General features: G+C 40.1%; 1 protein-coding gene across 1 annotated transcript in view; it reads left to right on the forward strand.

Annotated features, from left to right (window-relative positions):
- The first annotated feature begins 16,991 nt into the window (after window positions 1-16,991).
- Window positions 16,992-17,434, forward strand: part of LOC141105988 (AP-1 complex subunit mu-1) — a 151,862-nt gene continuing 151,419 nt past the window's right edge. Inside the window, exon 1 of the mRNA XM_073596285.1 lies at window positions 16,992-17,170. Coding sequence (XP_073452386.1) covers window positions 17,129-17,170 — 42 coding nt within the window. The 5' untranslated portion in view covers window positions 16,992-17,128. The remainder of the gene's footprint in view (window positions 17,171-17,434) is intronic.

Genomic DNA, 17,434 nt, shown 5'->3' on the forward strand with positions numbered 1-17,434 from the left:
TTTCCAACTGTGATATTTTGTCATTTTTTTCAACTTATATTTTCTTTTTTTTTAATTGTTTTATTTAGTTTTTTCCAACTGTAATTTTTGGGGGTTTTCAACTGTCGGTTTTGTTGTTTTTCCAAATGTCATTGTCTCCAACTGTCATTGTTTGACATTTTTTTCAAACTGTCATGTCATTTTTCCAACTGACATATTTTTTCCCCAAAATTGGCCAACATTGACCAAAATCGCACTTTTAGCCCAAAATTGTCCAAAAATAGCCCAAAATCGCACCTGTTGCCCAAAATCTATTTTTTTTTTGCCTAAAATTGCACTTTTAGCCCAAAACTGCCCAGAATCACACTTTTTGCCCCAAATTGCTGGTAAAACAGCTGGTAAAGTTGCCGGTAAAGCTTCCAGCAAAGTTGACGGTAAAACCGCTGGCAAAGTAGGTCAGCAAAACCGCTGGTAAAGTTTCCGGCAAATTGATGGTAAAACCACTGGCAAAGTTGCCAGTGAAACTGCCGGTAAAGTTTCTGGCAAAGTTGACGGTAAAACACTGGTAAAGTTGCTGGCAAAGTTGTTGGCAAAACTGCCGGTAAAGTTGCTGGCAAAGTTGTTGGCAAAACTGCCGGTAAAGTTGCTGGCAAAGTTGTTGGCAAAACTGCCGGTAAAGTTTCCAGCAAAGTTGTCAGCAAAGCCGCTGGCAATGTTGCCAGTGAAACCGCGGTTTAAAGTTTCTGGCAAAGTTGAAAATCACACTTTATGTCCAAGATTTCCAAAAAAGAACAGGTTTGGACGATTTTGGGCAAAAAGTGCGATTTTGGGCAATTTTGGGCTATCATTTTTTCCAACTGTGATATTTTCATTTTTCAACTGTCATTTTTTCCAACTGACATAGTTTGTCATTTTTTCCAACTGTCATCATTTATCATTTTTTCCCACGTTATATTTTATCATTTTTTCCAACTGTCATATTTTGTCCTTTCTTCCTGCTGTTATATTTTCATTTTTTCCAACTGTTATTTGTCATTTTTTCAACTGTCATATTTTGTCATTATTTCCAACTATCATATTTTGACCTTTTTTCAAACTGTCATGTCATTTTTTCAACTGTCATTTTTTCCAACTGACATATTTTGTAATTTTTTCCCCAAAATCGGCCAACATTGACCAAAATCGCACTTTTAGCCCAAAATCGTCCAAAATAGCCCAAAATCGCACCTGTTGCCCAAAATCTATTTTTTTGTATTTTTTTTCCAACTGTGATATATTGTCATCTTTTCAGCTCATATTTTCTTTTTTTTTCAACTGTTATTTTATTTTGTTTTTCCAACTGTAATTTTTTGGGGGTTTTCAACTGTCGGTTTTGTTGTTTTTCCAACTGTCATTGTCTCCAACTATCATAGTTTGACATTTTTTCAACTGTCATTTTTTCCAACCGACATATTTTGTCATTTTTTCCCCAAAATCGGCCAACATTGACCAAAATTGCACTTTTAGCCCAAAATCGTCCAAAATAGCCCAAAATCGCACCTGTTGTCCAAAATCTATTTTTTTGCCCCAAATCGCACTTTTTGCCCAAAATTGCCCCAAATCATACTTTTTGCCCTAAATTGCTGGTAAAACTGCTGATAAAGTTGCTGGTAAAGCTTCCGGCAAAGCTGACGGTCAAACCGCCAGTAAAGTTGCCAGCAAAGTTTTCGGCAAAACCGCCGGTAAAGTTTCTGGTAAAGATGCCAGTAAAACCGCCGGCAAAGTTGATGGTAAAACCGCCAGTAAAGTTTCCAGCAAAGTTGTTGGCAAAACAGCCGGCAAAGTTGCCGGTGAAACCGCCGCTAAATTTTTTGGCAAAATTGATGGTAAAATTGCCAGTAAAGTTGCTGGTGAAACCGCTGGTAAAGTTTCTGGCAAAGTTGACGGTAAAACTGCCGGTAAAGTTGACAGTAAAAACGTTGGTAAAGTTGCTGGCAAAGTTGTCGGCAAAACCGCCGCTAAAGTGTCCGGTAAAGTTGTCAGCAAAACCGCCGGCAAAGTTGCTGGCAAAGTTGACAGTAAAACCGCCAGTAAAGTTTCTGGCAAAGTTGCCGGCAAAACCGCTGGCTAAATTGCCGGTGAAACAGTTGGTAAAGTTTCCGGCAAAGTTGACGGTAAAACCGCTTGTAAAGTTGACGGTAAAACGCTGGAAAAGTTGCTGGCAAAGTTGTCACAAAACTGCCGGTAAAGTTTCCAGCAAAGTTGAAAATCACACGTTATGCCCAAAATTGCCAAAAAAGAACATGTTTGGATGATTTTGGGCAAAAAGTGCGATTTTGGGTGATTTGGGGCGATTTTAGGCAATAAGTGTGATTTTGGACAATTGTGGGTGATTTTAAGCGAAAAGTTTGTTTTTTGACAATATCGCCCAAAATCGCTTTTTGCCCAATTTTGGACTATTTTTGGGCAAAAAGTGTGATTTTTTTCTAACTGTCATCATTTATCATTTTTTCCACCTGTTATATTTTATCATTTTTCCAACTGTCATATTTTCATTTTTTCTAACTGTCATTTGTCATTTTTTTCAATTGTCATATTTTGTTGTCATTTTCAACTGTCATATTTTGTTGTCATTTTCAACTCTCATATTTTGTCATTTAATTTCAACTGTCGCATTTTTATTTTCCCCAACTGTCCTATTTTATATTTTCTTCCAACTGTGATATTTTGTCATTTTTTCAGCTCACATTTTCTTTTTTTTTTTTCAACTTTTGTTTTTTTCCAACTGTAATTTTTGGGGGGTTTTCCAACTGTTGGTTTTGTTGTTTTTCCAACTGTCATTGTCTCCAACTGTCATAGTTTGTCATTTTTTCAAACTGTCATGTCATTTTTTCCAACTGTCATTTTTTCCAACTGACATATTTTGTCATTTTTTTCCCCGAAATCGGACTTTTAGCCCACAATCGTCCAAAATAGCCCATAATCGCACCTGTTGCCCAAGTAAAATTTTTTGCTCAAAAACCACACTTTTTGCCCAAAATCACACTTTTTGCCAAAAATTGCTGGTAAAGTTGCCGGTAAAGCTTCCGGCAAAGTTGACGGTAAAACCGCCGGTAAAGTTGCCGGCAAAGTTGTCGGCAAAACCGCTGGTAAAGTTTCCAGTAAAATTGATGGTAAAATCGCTGGCAAATTTGTAAATAAAGTCACCGGTAAAGTTTCCGGCAAAGTTGATGGCAAAACTGCCGGTAAAGTTGCCGGTGAAACCGCCAGTAAAGTTTCTGGCAAAGTTGCCGGTAAAACTGCAAGCAAAGTTGCCAGTGAAACTGCCAGTAAAGTTGTCGGCAAAACTGCCGGTAAATTTACCGGTAAAGTTGCCGGCAAAGTTGACAGTAAAACTGCCGGTAAAGTTGCCGGAAAAGTTGTTGGTAAAACCGCTGGTAAAGTTGACGTAAAAACGCCTGTAAAGTTGATGGCAAAACACTGGTAAAGTTGCTGACAAAGTTGTCAGCAAAACCACCGGTAAAGTTTCCGGCAAAGTTGTCAGCAAAGCCGCCGGCAAAGTTGCCAGTGAAACCGCCGGTAAAGTTTCCGGCAAAGTTGAAAATCACACTTTATGCCCAAAATTGCCAAAAAAGAACAGGTTTGGACGATTTTGGGCAAAAAGTGCGATTTTGGGCAATTTTGGGCAATTTTAGTCGAAAAGTGTGATTTTGGACAATTTCGCCCAAAATCGCTTTTTGCCCAATTTTGGATGCAAAAAGTGTGATTTTTTGCAATTTTGGGCAAACTGTCATATTTTGAATTTTTTTTCAACTGTCATATTTTGACATTTAATTTCAACTGTCGCATTTTCATTTTCCCCAACTGTCCTATTTTGGATTTTTTTCCAACTGTGATATTTTGTCATTTTTTTCAACTTATATTTTCTTTTTTTTCAATTGTTTTATTTAGTTTTTTCCAACTGTAATTTTTGGGGGGGTTTCCAACTGTCAGTTTTGTTGTTTTTCCGTCATTGTCTCCAACTGTCATAGTTTGACATTTTTTCAAACTGTCATGTCATTTTTTCAACTGTCATTTTTTCCAACTGACATATTTTGTCATTTTTTTCCCCAAAAACGGCCAACATTGACCAAAATCGCACTTTTAGCCCCAAATCGTCCAAAATAGCCCAAAATCACACCTGTTGCCCAAAATCTATTTTTTTGCCCAAAATCGCACTTTTTGCCCAAAATCATACTTTTTGCCCTAAATTGCTGGTAAAACTGCTGGTAAAGTTGCTGGTAAAGCTTCCAGCAAAGTTGACGGTAAAACCGCCGGTAAAGTTGCTGGCAAAGTTGTCGGCAAAACCGCCTGTAAAGTTGTAAAGTTGATGGTAAAAATGCCGGTAAAGTTGCTGGCAAAGTTGTCGGAAAAAACGTCGGTAAAGTTTCCAGCAAAGTTGTCGGCAAAGTTGCCGGTGAAACCGACGCTAAATTTTCCGACAAAATTGATGGTAAAATTGCCAGTAAATTTGCTGGTGAAACCGCCAGTAAAGTTTCTGGCAAAGTTGAAGGTAAAACCGCTGGTAAAGTTGCCGGCAAAGTTGACGGTAAAAACGTTGGTAAAGTTGCTGGCAAAGTTGTCGGCAAAACCGCCGCTAAAGTGTACGGTAAAGTTGTCAGCAAAACCGCCGGCAAAGTTGCCAGCAAAGTTGATGGTAAAACCGCCAGTAAAGTTTCTGGTAAAGTTGACGGTAAAATCGCCGGCAAAGTTGATGGTAAAACCACCGGTAAAGTTGCCAGCAAAGTTGTCAGCAAAACCGCCGGTAAAGTTGACGGTAAAACACTGGTAAAGTTGCTGGCAAAGTTGTCGGCAAAACCGCCGGTAAAGTTTCCGGCAAAGTTGAAAATAACACTTTATGCCCAAAATTGCCGAAAAAGAACAGGTTTGGACGATTTGGGGCAAAAAGTGCAATTTTGGGCGATTTTTGGGCGATTTTAGGCAAAAAGTGTCAATTTGGACAATTTTGGGCGATTTTAGGCGAGAAGTGTGATTTTAAGCAATTTTGGGCAATTTTGGTCATAATGTGCAATTTTAGGCAAAAAGCGGGATTTTGGTCAAAAAGCGCACGTTTGGACGATTTTGCCTAAAATCACCCAAAATTGCCCAAAATCTCACTTTTTGCCCATAATCGTCCAAACTATTGCTTTTTGGACATTTTTAGGCATAAAGTGTGTGATCAAAAGAAGGGTGTAGGTATGGCGCTGCTCTGATGTGGTGCAATTTTTATAGTATGCCTTGTGTAATGGCCTAATTGAGATCTAAGGGTTAAATGTTTTAAATTATATGTGTTGTCTTGCCAAAGTCTAGGGTATGTGAACCTAAAACACAGTATGGTGCTAAAAGTGACTTCTTTGCAATCAAAACTTATTTAAAACATATCATATGGGAGGCGCATGCGCAGAGGCTCTGAGGATGGCAGTGTAGGACCGGAGCTCCGCACAGAGCCGGCGATACAGCAGAAATAAAAGGCAGGTAATGGCTTTCAGGAGTTCCTAAAAATAACTGGAACAGATTGAGGAGACCCCAGGGCACCTTTCTGTATAGATAAGATAAGAAGAAAAAGCCCTGCATCTTATCTTAGAGTCCTTTGAAAAGCCAGTCATTCTCCACAAATGGCTGGAGTACCTCCTATAACAGTTCAGTCAGGAGCTAAGGTATCCACAGCAGGCAGGCAAATTGTTAACCCTGCAACTCTCTCATATGTTCCACAATTATCAGGTTTAGTTCCTTCTCTTAACATGTCATCTCTGAAACTGCAGTAACTTTGATAGAACATTCTGTGGGACTTGTGGAAATGCACTCGCTGGATGCTAACCCTATTTACCCTGACTCTATAACTGTACAAACAGTGCAGACTCCTGAGGTAACTTTTAATGTGACTGAATTATTTGCTAGAATCTCTGAATTGCTAGACAAAGGACTAACCCAAAACGCTGACAGAATTACAGGGGAAATAAGGGCAGATTTCCAGTCCCTGGGAAAAAGAATTGAACATATAGAACACAAGCTAGATGTCGCTATCTCCAAGACAAGTCAGAATACTGACCATTTGCAGTTTATGCAAGAACAGCTTGACACTGCTCAGACTCGCATCGACGACCTTGAGAACCGATCGAGGAGGGATAATTTTCGGATCAGAGGACTACCAGAATCAATTTCTGATGTACAAACGGCAGTTCAAGATATTATCAAATCCTTGATCCCTTCAGTTCCAGCTCATAAATTAGAACTGGATAGGGCACATAGGTCCCTTGGCCCTCTGAGGAAGGATGGATCCCCAAGAGACATTGTAGTAAAACCGCATTATTTTTCTATCAAAGAAGAAGTGATGAAGAGATCTCGTCAACAGGAACAGATTCAGTATCAAGGGTATGATATTTCCCCCTACACCATACAAAAGAGACGATCATTGAAACCCCTCTTGGCAGCACTCACCAAGAAAGACATAAAATATCATTGGGCCTTTCCGTTTGCCCTGAAATTTACTTACAAAAGCAAACAACATGCATTTCATAGCTTTCCAGAGGGTGAACGTCTGCTGTTGGACTTGAAGCTCATTACACTTGATTCTGACATGGAAACAGCACCCACACAACAGGGTTCAGCTAAACGTCAATCCCCTACAAGCCCACCTCCTTCACGTTGGAATAAAGCTAAATACAGGAAAGTCAAGGATAACCTCCCACACTGATGAGGATTCTCATAACTCTTCTGTGTGAAAATTTCTAATTTCTTTTTTTTTTCTTTTCTTGCCATGTTCCTCAGACGAAAAAAAAAAAGGAAAAGAAAAAACATTTTTTTTTCGTTTGTTCATAAATATCGAACCTAGACTGACTTGGTTCTTGCTAAAAAAAGACTATTACAGGAATATAGTTCAGTGGTTTTTGCATAGTTTATCTGAATCAAAGACTTTACCACTTACACTGAAATCTAGTCAGTTTGGACTCATAGTTTTTTTGGTTTTTTTTTCCTTCTCAATTTTTCCCCAAGCTAGATAGTTTGGATTGCTATCTCAAAAGGGGGTTCCTGTTAGTGGGTCCTGTACTTTGAATATTTTATCATTTTTTCATATGCTGTCACTGGCCGGTGCTGATGCATTGTGCCTGGGCCTACTACTCAAACCAGTTAATTGCTGCTTTGTGTGGTAGGTTTCTAGCCCTTTTTATGGGCTGTTTAAATATTTTTGTTCTGAATGAGGGGAGGGAGTCTTATTCCTCCCCACATTCCGGGCCTGGTTATGGCCTTTCGGTGCTTCATATATCCATTATGTCTCTTTATGCCTATTCTTTTTTTTCTTTTCTTCTAACCTCTTTTCTCTTCTAGCCTGTCTGCCGATGGGATTTCCTTATAAGGTGTATTTAGAAGTGTTAATCCCAATAATAGTAAACAATTTTTTCTTCTCTGCTTTTTCTACCACATGGAATGGGGTAGATGACTGTGGATTGGTCAGCGTTATTTTGTTTTTGATCCATGGCTGGTAGTAATGCTACTTCTTCTCCCCTACGTATTATCTCCCATAACACTCAGGGGTTGAATTCCCCAGTCAAGAGACGAAAGGCCTTTCAGGTCTACCGTGCTCATCACATTTATGTAGTTCTCCTACAGGAGACTAATTTTCCACTGCGGTACACCCCCTCATTTTTACATGCACACTTCCCAGTATTTTATTTGGCTAATGCTGAAAACAAAACAAAGGGAGTAGCGATTATATTTTCTAAACAATGTAAATTTAATTTTAAAATGGAACACAAGGACCCGGATGGAAGTCTTTTATTGGTTAAAGGTACGATTGATGATAAGTTATATACTTTCATTTCTTACTATGCTCCTAATAAGGGACAAACACAGTTCTTCAGACAATTGTTTAAGACCCTTGGCCCACTTATGGAAGGTGTAATAATTATGGGAGGTGATTCTAATACAGCCTTTGATACTGGTCTGGATAAATCTAATCCACTTAAAGCACAATCAGTTAGACCCAGCAGAGCTAGTTTACAAATAGCGCGAATGATTTTTCAATCAGGTTTAACTGACATTTGGAGGGAACTAAATCCAAACATACAAGATTTTACGCACTACTCAAATCCATACCAGTCTTATTCACGTATAGATCACATCCTTGTCTCTATACATCATATTCCATTGGCCATAACATCCTCTATCTTAGACGTAGCTTGGTCAGACCATTCCATGGTTCTATTAACAGTAAGAAGAGATAATTATGGACAACAGGGTTCTCATTGGACTCTTAATCAATCTATGTTGCAGGACCCCATTATAGTGTCTGAAATACAGGAGGCTCTGCAGGAATACTTTTGCTTTAATGATGTGGGTAATGTTTCTGCAGAAACTCTATGGGCGGCTCACAAGGTGACCATTAGAGGTAAACTAATACAAATTACAGCGAGACAAAAGAGAGAGAGAATGTCAGAAATAGAGAGATTGGAGAGTGATTTTATTAATTTAAGTAAACATCATAAAAGAGATCCCTCCAATGTTCCTATTTCCAAGCTAGATGCGGCTCGGACAGCCCTGAATTTGGCTCTCACAACAAAGGAGGAGAAATCAGATGGTCTGGGGCCAAGTTTTACCAGACCAAAGACAAAATAGGAACCATGCTAGCACATAAATTGTCTCCTAGGCTTCGTTCACACGCTCTTCCTAAAATTAAACAGGCGGATGGTACCTTTACCCTAAATTCACAGCGCATAATGAAGGGATTCCAGGACTTTTATGCTGAGTTATATAAGGCAGAGATAAATTCTAACCCCACTAAAATAGACGAGTTCCTAGAAACTTACATCTTCCAACACTAACAACTACTCATAAATCAGAAATGGATACTCCCATATCCATTGAGGAGATGTCAGAAGTTATAAAAGCCTTAAAGGGTGCTACAGTGCCAGGGCCTGATGGCTTCTCTACCCCTTATTATAAAACTTTTTCTGATCTTCTAACCCCCTACCTCACTAGATTCTTCAACTCCATGACTAAGGGCACTGGGATAGGTAATCAACTCAATATGGCATATATTTCTGTAATCCCAAAACCAGATAAAGACACCAACCAAATAGAGAATTATAGACCTATCTCTCTAATTAATAATGATCTTAAAATATTGACCAAAATATTAGCTAACCAATTGGCTTCATTTATAGGACTATATATTGATAAAGATCAGGTGGGGTTCATCCCTGGTAGACAGGGTCCTGATCAAGTGCGAAGGACGGTTGATCTTATATCAATAATGCAATCAGAATGGGATGGAGGTCAAAAACAATAAGGAATGCTACTATCGCTGGACCTCCAGAAGGCATTCGATTCAGTTTCGTGGTCATATCTTTTTGCAGTCCTTAGAAGATGGGGATTTGGACCAAATAGTTTACGAATCTTGGAAGCCTTATATTCAACACCAGTAGCCAGAGTCAGACTTCAGGGAATTTTCTCTGATCCAATTAGGATTGGCAGGGGCACACGTCAGGGCTGCCCCCTCTCACCCCTGATATTTGCTATAATGATTGAAACCTTGGCAATAGCCATTCGTATTAATCCAAATATCAGGGGGATTCAGTGTTGTCAAAACAATCATAAATGCGCCCTGTTCGCTGATGATCTTCTGCTATTTTTATCCCCCCCAATTTCCTCTTTACACGAGATATGTTCATTACTCAATGAATTTGCGTCAATTTCAGGACTAAGAGTGAATATGTCTAAATCTCAGGCTCTCAATGTATCCCTCCCAAGCTCTATGGTCTCCCAATTACAGGAAACATATGAATTTAGCTGGAGTAATTAATCGATTAAATATTTGGGAATTAATATAACTCCCAAGATTGAGAATCTGTATCAAGCAAATTACCCCCCAATGTATCGAAAACTTGAGGCTGATCTCAAGACTTGGGAGTCACACAATATTGCCTGGATTGGTAGAATTAATTCGGTCAAGATGACCTTATTGCCTAGACTTTTGTATTTGTTTTGATCCTTTCCTATCCCGATTAGAAGGGACCATCTAAAAACATTTCAAGGTAAACTTAATAAATTTATTTGGAACAAGAAAGGTTCACGTCTATCAAACCCTAACTTATTTAATCTCCCTAAGCAAGGTGGATTGGGTTTTCCAAACCTCCTATGGTACTATCAAGCAGCCCGATTAGCACAATTGTCCGTTATATACCGTATTTATTGGCATATAACACGCACATTCATTTTAATAGGAAATTTTCAGGAAAAAACCTTAAATTTTAAATAAGGGACTTTGAAGCAAAATAAGGATCAGTGCCCATCTGCAGCCTCACCATTGCCATCAATGCAGCCTCATCAGTCCACATCAATGCATCCTCACCATTGCCATCAATGCAGCAGCCTCATAATTGCCATCAGTGCAGCCTGAACGATGCCCATCTGAAGCCTAGAAGGGACAGGGAGGGGGGCGGGATGAGCGCCGACAGATTACATACAGTGAGAATCTCCTATGATAGGCAGAAAAGTGGTCCAATGGCGGCCTAGGAGACGGAACTTCCTATTACAGAGGCCACCAAGTAAACAGGAGATTCTCACTGTATGTAATCTGAGGACGCTCGTCCCGCCCCCTCCCTGTCCCCTCCAAGGCAGCTAAAATTGAAGTATTGGCGTATAACAGCACACGCTATTTGCACCCAATTTTCATGGTGAAAAAGTGAGTGTTATACGCCAATAAATACAGTACCTTAAAACTGAGTGACCAGATTGGATATTAATAGAAAGCCAAGCAGCTCCTACATTCTCCATGGAATATTTACTATGGTGTCCTCCCAGGAACAGGCCTCCAATACTGTCACCAACCCTTTCACAATCCCTTACTTTGTGGGATTCCCTAAGGAAGCTTCCTTCCCTGGTTTTGGAAATACAACCATTAGCTCATCTGTTCCAAAATCCTCTATTCCAACATGGCATGGATGTTGAGGCCTTCAAGTGGTGGAGGGACAAGGGGGTGTACCGCATTGGTCAATTTTTTTCTTGCACAGGCCCACTACCCCTCAAACATTTTATAGATGAACTAGATCTTCCCTCTACAGAAAAGTCTAGATTTTATCAGATCTCAAGCTTTGTTCACTCTTTATGGAAAACTAAACCTAATCCTCCAAGATTTACGGCATATGAAGGTTGGTGTGCACAAGCCACGGAGCAGAAGGGAGAGATTTCTGTGATCTATGCTTCACTTGCTTCCAATTCCGTAAAATTACCATACATGTTGGCCTGGGAGAAAGACCTTCAGACTGAATGGGATCTGGAAGACTGGTATGAGAACTATTCTCATTCGATCAAAGGTTTATATAATACTTCACTCATCGAAGCTAATGTTAAAATATTCACGAGATGGTACTTGGTTCCCACAAGATTGGCAGCAATGTTCCCTTCCACTTCACCCTTATGCTTTAGAGGCTGTCAGGGAATAGATTCTATGATTCACATATGGTGGGAATGTCCCAGAATCCGAGGATTTTGGAATAGGGTCTTCCACATCATACGAAAGGTTACAGGTTGTGCTATCTCTCAAACACCAGCGATTGCCTTGCTGAATGGATTCTTGCCGCATGTCTCTAAAATCACCCGTAAATTGATTCTGTTTATATTGACAGGAGCCAAATTGACTATTGCCAAAGCATGGAAGAAGTCTTCGGTATCTCTATTGTCCATGAAAAGGAAGATTTCATGGATAATGGAACAAGAAAAAATGGTTAGTTCCTTATTGGACAAGACCACACAATTTGAAGGCACTTGGGAACCCTGGGCTCGGTTTATGGGAATTTCTCTGATACCGGACATAGGTAGCAACACCAATCGCTGATTTTTGAGTTTCACATCGGACAGACAGGCATTCTATACTCTTTTTCTGTACTATTCCTTTATCTTCTTTTTTCTCCCCTAGTCTTTTTCCTTTAAATATCTTCTTTTTATGTTTTAGGAACAGTATCATTTTTCCTTAAAGTTACATAGAAATTCTCAGGTTTATATACTAATTTTTCATACTAGGGTCAGAATGTCTTTTTTTGATCTATTATAATGGGAACATTATATTGTACCCCTGATAAATTCCGTAATAATCTTTGAGCTGGATATAACGGATTGTTAATAATATCTCCTCTCTTCTCTCAAATAAAAGTTTATAAGAGAAAAAAATGGATAATGAGAGGGAGAATCCTTACCCCTCCTTGGTCACAGTGTGATCCCCTTTGGGGTGTCGAAAGGGGAGTGAAGCTTCAACATATCTTACAATAAGCAGGTGTACAATTTGAAATTGAATGGATATAGTCAAAGTTAAGAGTTTACATTATATTACTTATACTTTATTTCTTTATATTGTTAGTGCTGTTCACCACAGTAATAAGACAACCAATAGACTGTGATCACATATTTTAAATTCGCTGTGAAATATATTGTACTGATTTTTTGTTATGCTGATTATACTGTGCTATTTTTCAATGATGATAATAAAATAACTTGAATGAGAAAAAAACATATCATATGAACAAAAAATGAAAAATTTGGATGAAAAATATTAGAAGTGCAAAGTGAGGTCCGGAATGTGATATAGCCTCGAAAATCCGATTTATACTTGTTTTCCAATTGTACTACACCCTCTAGTGGCTGTGTTGTTGGATTAGTAAAAAATGGTGTAGGTTGCCCCTCCTGGATATTAATTCCAGGTGGGAATGGTTAGATGCGTAAGTGGAAGCCGCAGATTAATATCGCATATGCCAAAACTGAAAGTGAAATTACAATTAGCAAATAATTTTTCACTTTCGGTTTTGGCATATGCGATATTAATCTGCGGCTTCCACTTACGCATCTAACCATTCCCACCTGGAATTAATATCCAGGAGGGGCAACCTACACCATTTTTTACTAATCCAACAACGCAGCCACTAGAGGGTGTAGTACAATTGGAAAACAAGTATAAATCGGATTTTCAAGGCTATATCACATACCGGACCTCACTTTGCACTTCTAATATTTTTCATCCAAATTTTTCATTTTTTATTCATATGTTATGTTTTAAATAAATTTTGATTGCAAAGAAGTCACTTTTAGCACCATACTGTGTTTTAGGTTCACATACCCTAGACTTTGGCAAGACAACCCATATAATTTAAAACATTTAGCCCTTAGATCTCAATTAGGCCATTACACAAGGCATACTATAAAAATTGCACCACATCAGAGCAGCGCCATACCTACACCCTTCTTTTGTTCACATTGTAGTATTCTCCACCCAGGGGGAATTATACATGTAGAGGCAGCAGCTCCTAACATACTTGGAAAGTACCCTTATCCATAGCGCGGATCTATTCTATTTATCTTATAAGTGTGATTTTGGGCAAAAACTGCGATTTTGGGCAAAAACTGCGATTTTGGGCAATTTGGGGCAAAAACTGCGATTTTGGGCAATTTTGGTCAATTTTGGCCGATTTTGGGAAAAAAATTACAAAATATGTCAGTTGGAAAAAATGAAAGTAGAAAAAAATGACATGACAGTCGGAAAAAATGTCAAAATATGACAGTTGGAGACATTGGAAAATTGGAAAAACAACAAAACTGACAGTTGGAAAACCCTCCAAAAATGACAGTTGGAAAAAACAAAAGAGAGGTTGAAAAAAAAAAAAGAAAATATGCCTTGAAAAAATAACAAAATATCACTGTTGGAAAAAAATGACAAATGACAGTTGGAAAAAATGAAAATATAACAGTTGGAAGAAATGACAAAATATGACACTTGGAAAAAATGATAATATATGACAGGTGGAAAAAATGATAAATGACAGTTGTAATAAATGTTGGAAAAAATGACAATTGAAAAATGAAAATATGACAGTTGGAAAAAATGATAACATATGACCAATTGTCCAAACTTGCACTTTTTGACCAAAATCACGCTTTTTGACCAAAACTGCACTATATGATCAAAATTGCCCATAATTGCTCAAAATCACACTTTTCACCTAAAATCGCCCAAAATTGCAAAAAACACACTTTTTGCCCCAAATATTTTGTCATTTTTTCCCAAAAATCGGCCAAAATTGACCAAAATCGCACTTTTAGCCCCAAATTGCATCTGTTCCCCAAAATCAAATTTTTTGCCCAAAATCACACTTTTTGCCCAAAATCGCACTTTGACCCAAAATCACACTTTTGGCCCAAAATCACACTTTGTACGCTTACCCGCAATGGCAGCAGCAGCACCCGATAGCTGATGGAAGCATCAGCTGCGGTGCCAACATCGCTGGACTCCAGGACAGGTAAGTGTCCTATTGTCAAAAGCCAGCAGCTGCAGTATATGTAGCTGCTGGCTTTTAATTTTTTTTGCCCAATTTCACCCAAAATCGCTTTTTGCCCAAAATCACACTTTATGCCCAAAATTGCCCAAAAAGCGCAAGTTTTTGGGAAAAAAGTGCGATTTTGGGTGATTTTAGGCAAAAAGTGTGATTTTGGATAATTTCGCCCAAAATCGCTTTTTGCCCAATTTTGGACAATTTGGGACAAAAAGTGAAATTTTTAGCAACTTTGAGTGATTAGTAAAGTTGCCGGAAAAATGCCGGCAAAATTGACGGTAAAACCGTTGGTAAAGTTGTTGGCAAAATCGCCAGCAAAGTTGCCGGTGAAACTGCCAGCAAAGTAGCCGGTGAAACTGCCGGTAAAGTTGTCGGCAAAGTTGCCAGCAAAACCGCTGGTAAAGTTGATGGCAAACTTGTCGGTAAAACTGTCGGCAAAGTTCCCGGTGGCATATAAAAAAAATAACATATATAGTCAATAATCCATGTGATACATAACATGTACTGAGTAGACTGACATGACTTGAACTTGGGGGGGGAGGAAAATCAGTGCAGCTGGACTAACCGTAACTGATAGATACAGATATAGAACAATGACCAAAGAATGTCCAGCGCTCTGAATATCACACAAACAATTAGCAGCAGTCCAATAATAAAGGTTAAGAGATTTAATAAATGCGTGTGATAAAAACAATTAGTGAACAGTATATAATAGTCCCATGTAGATAACACTGTATTGCACTTAAATAAAAAAGTTTATTGCAGCCAGAAGGTCCAATCAGCAACAGGCAGTCTAAAACTGGAGATCCATCCAAAGAACCTAACCCCAGACTGTAAAGCAGGTAGAAGGGGGTTGGAGGGGAGATGGACGCCCCAGCCCACAGACCCAGGAGACTCGCACTATGAACACCAGCTTCAGAGGGGAATGCTCACCGGTTCTGGAGGACAGATCTGTGGATGTTACATGAAGACAGGCTGTAGATCCACTGGGAGGAGAAGGTCTCAGAGACGCTCCGTGCCAAGGAGCGATGACGTCAGCCCAGCTGGAGGAAGAGGGCGCGGCTTCACACAGGGGAACCGCCGGAGAATCAGCTGATAGCGCTGAGCAGCTGAAGTGCCGGTCTTCCCTCTGAGTAGAAAAGCCTCATTTCACTCAGAGGTGACACAGACCGGCAGGTTATTTGTTCCACGTCCCCAGCTTATTCTCTGACGGCCCCCTGTCTACCATGTCACTCCCTGATAGCCTGATTACATTTCCACCGGCTTCACCAAGTGTCACTGCCTCTCACTGAGGCTTTTCTACTCTAGTGTAGTGTAGCATTGAATTTTGAAAATGACTGCACTGCATCAAAAAAGCCAGAGGGCCAGGTGGAACTAGGTACAAATGGGCACTATGGTTGGCAGCTATGACGCTTCTTTTAAGACTGCCCTGCCAGGCTGCCAGCCAGGAAAGAATAAGAAGCAGCAGAGGACAGCCTTGTCACGGTGTTTTGTCAGATTCGGCAACCCGTCAGAATGTGTAACGGAAGGGACGTTCCGTCGCCGCTATCTTGCTATCCACAGTAAGGATACACTGAGAAGGGGGAAAGCGGAGATGTTGTTACGCCCACCGGCACTTCTCTATAGCGGTCCGCACTGACAGGAAGCTCACTCACATCCCTTCCGGGCATTACTGTTATTCACTTACCACTACCAAGATGGCGGCGGATGAGCGCTGCCAGTGCGAGTCACAATCCCTCACATAAATGGCCGTTGTTTCATCAGATTAGGCGACCCGTCAGAATGTGTAGCGGAAGTGACGTTCAGTCGCCGCCATCTTGCTACACCCCATACTCGTCCACAGTAAGGATACGGTGAGAAGGGAGCAAGCGGACATCTTGTTACACCCACCGGAGTTTTGCATTTTACACTTATTTTTAACAGTAAAGTGAGTTTATATAGTGACATACAGTACTTAGATGTTGAATTTTAAAAGCAGTGAACTTCTGTCAGATTACCAAACCTGTGAGATGAGCAGGGTTGCCGCTGCTTTTACAATTCAACATCTAACTAGTCAGACGGAGTCCTAAGCACTGTATTTCACTGTATAAACTCACTTTACCATACCTCCCAACTTTTAGAGACGGGAACGAGGGACACCTATTTGCAAAAGTATAGTATGTAGGCAAAAAATGGATTAGTTAAACACACAAGTGCTTTTTTACCACTACTGTTTCTTTATATTGGCACTTGAAATGTACAAATGCAGCAATTTAGTAATTGTATGAAAGGTTTAGCACTGGGAAACACTTTTTGAATAAGAAACAATGCATTTTATATACAACTATTTAGATCAGACCAAAATGAGGGACAAATGAGGAGGAAAGAGGGACAAGGGACTTTGTTCCAGATAAGGGACAGTCCCTCGAAATCAGGGACAGTTGGGAGCTATGCTTTACTGTTATAAATACGTGTAAAATGCAAAACTCCGGTGGGTGTAACAAGATGTCCGCTTGCTCCCTTCTCACCGTATCCTTACTGTGGACGAGTATAGGGTGTAGCAAGATGGCGGCGACTGAACGTCACTTCCGCTACACATTCTGACGGGTCGCCTAATCTGATGAAACAACGGCCATTTATGTGAGGGATTGTGACTCGCACTGGCAGCGCTCATCCGCCGCCATCTTGGTAGTGGTAAGTGAATGGCAGTAATGCCCGGAAGGGATGTGAGTGAGCTTCCTGTCAGTGCGGACCGCTATAGAGAAGTATAACGGGGATGAGCCGGGGCTGAGGACAAGCAGTGTGTTCGTTCAGGAGCGGCCTCAGACGGCGGAAACATGTCGGCCAGCGCCGTGTACGTGCTGGACCTGAAGGGGAAGGTGAGGCCGCTGACTGTGCTGTGTAATGTGCCTGGCACTGGAAGGAAGGTGGCAGGCTGTACCTGCTAGAGGGCCCTCCCTTCCCACACACTGAGTACTGGGTGCCATATGGAGGGCCCGCACATAGATAACCTGCTTGTCCTATACACTCAGTGTATATAGTAGAGGAGGAGAACAGAATAGCTCTCTTCTCTCTCATTCTGTGGTTCAGTAAAATCCTAGAGGTCACACATTTCTCCACAGCAGCTTCATATATCTCTATGG

Source organism: Aquarana catesbeiana, linkage group LG01 (genome assembly GCF_042186555.1).
Source record: "Aquarana catesbeiana isolate 2022-GZ linkage group LG01, ASM4218655v1, whole genome shotgun sequence".
NCBI lineage: Eukaryota > Metazoa > Chordata > Amphibia > Anura > Ranidae > Aquarana > Aquarana catesbeiana.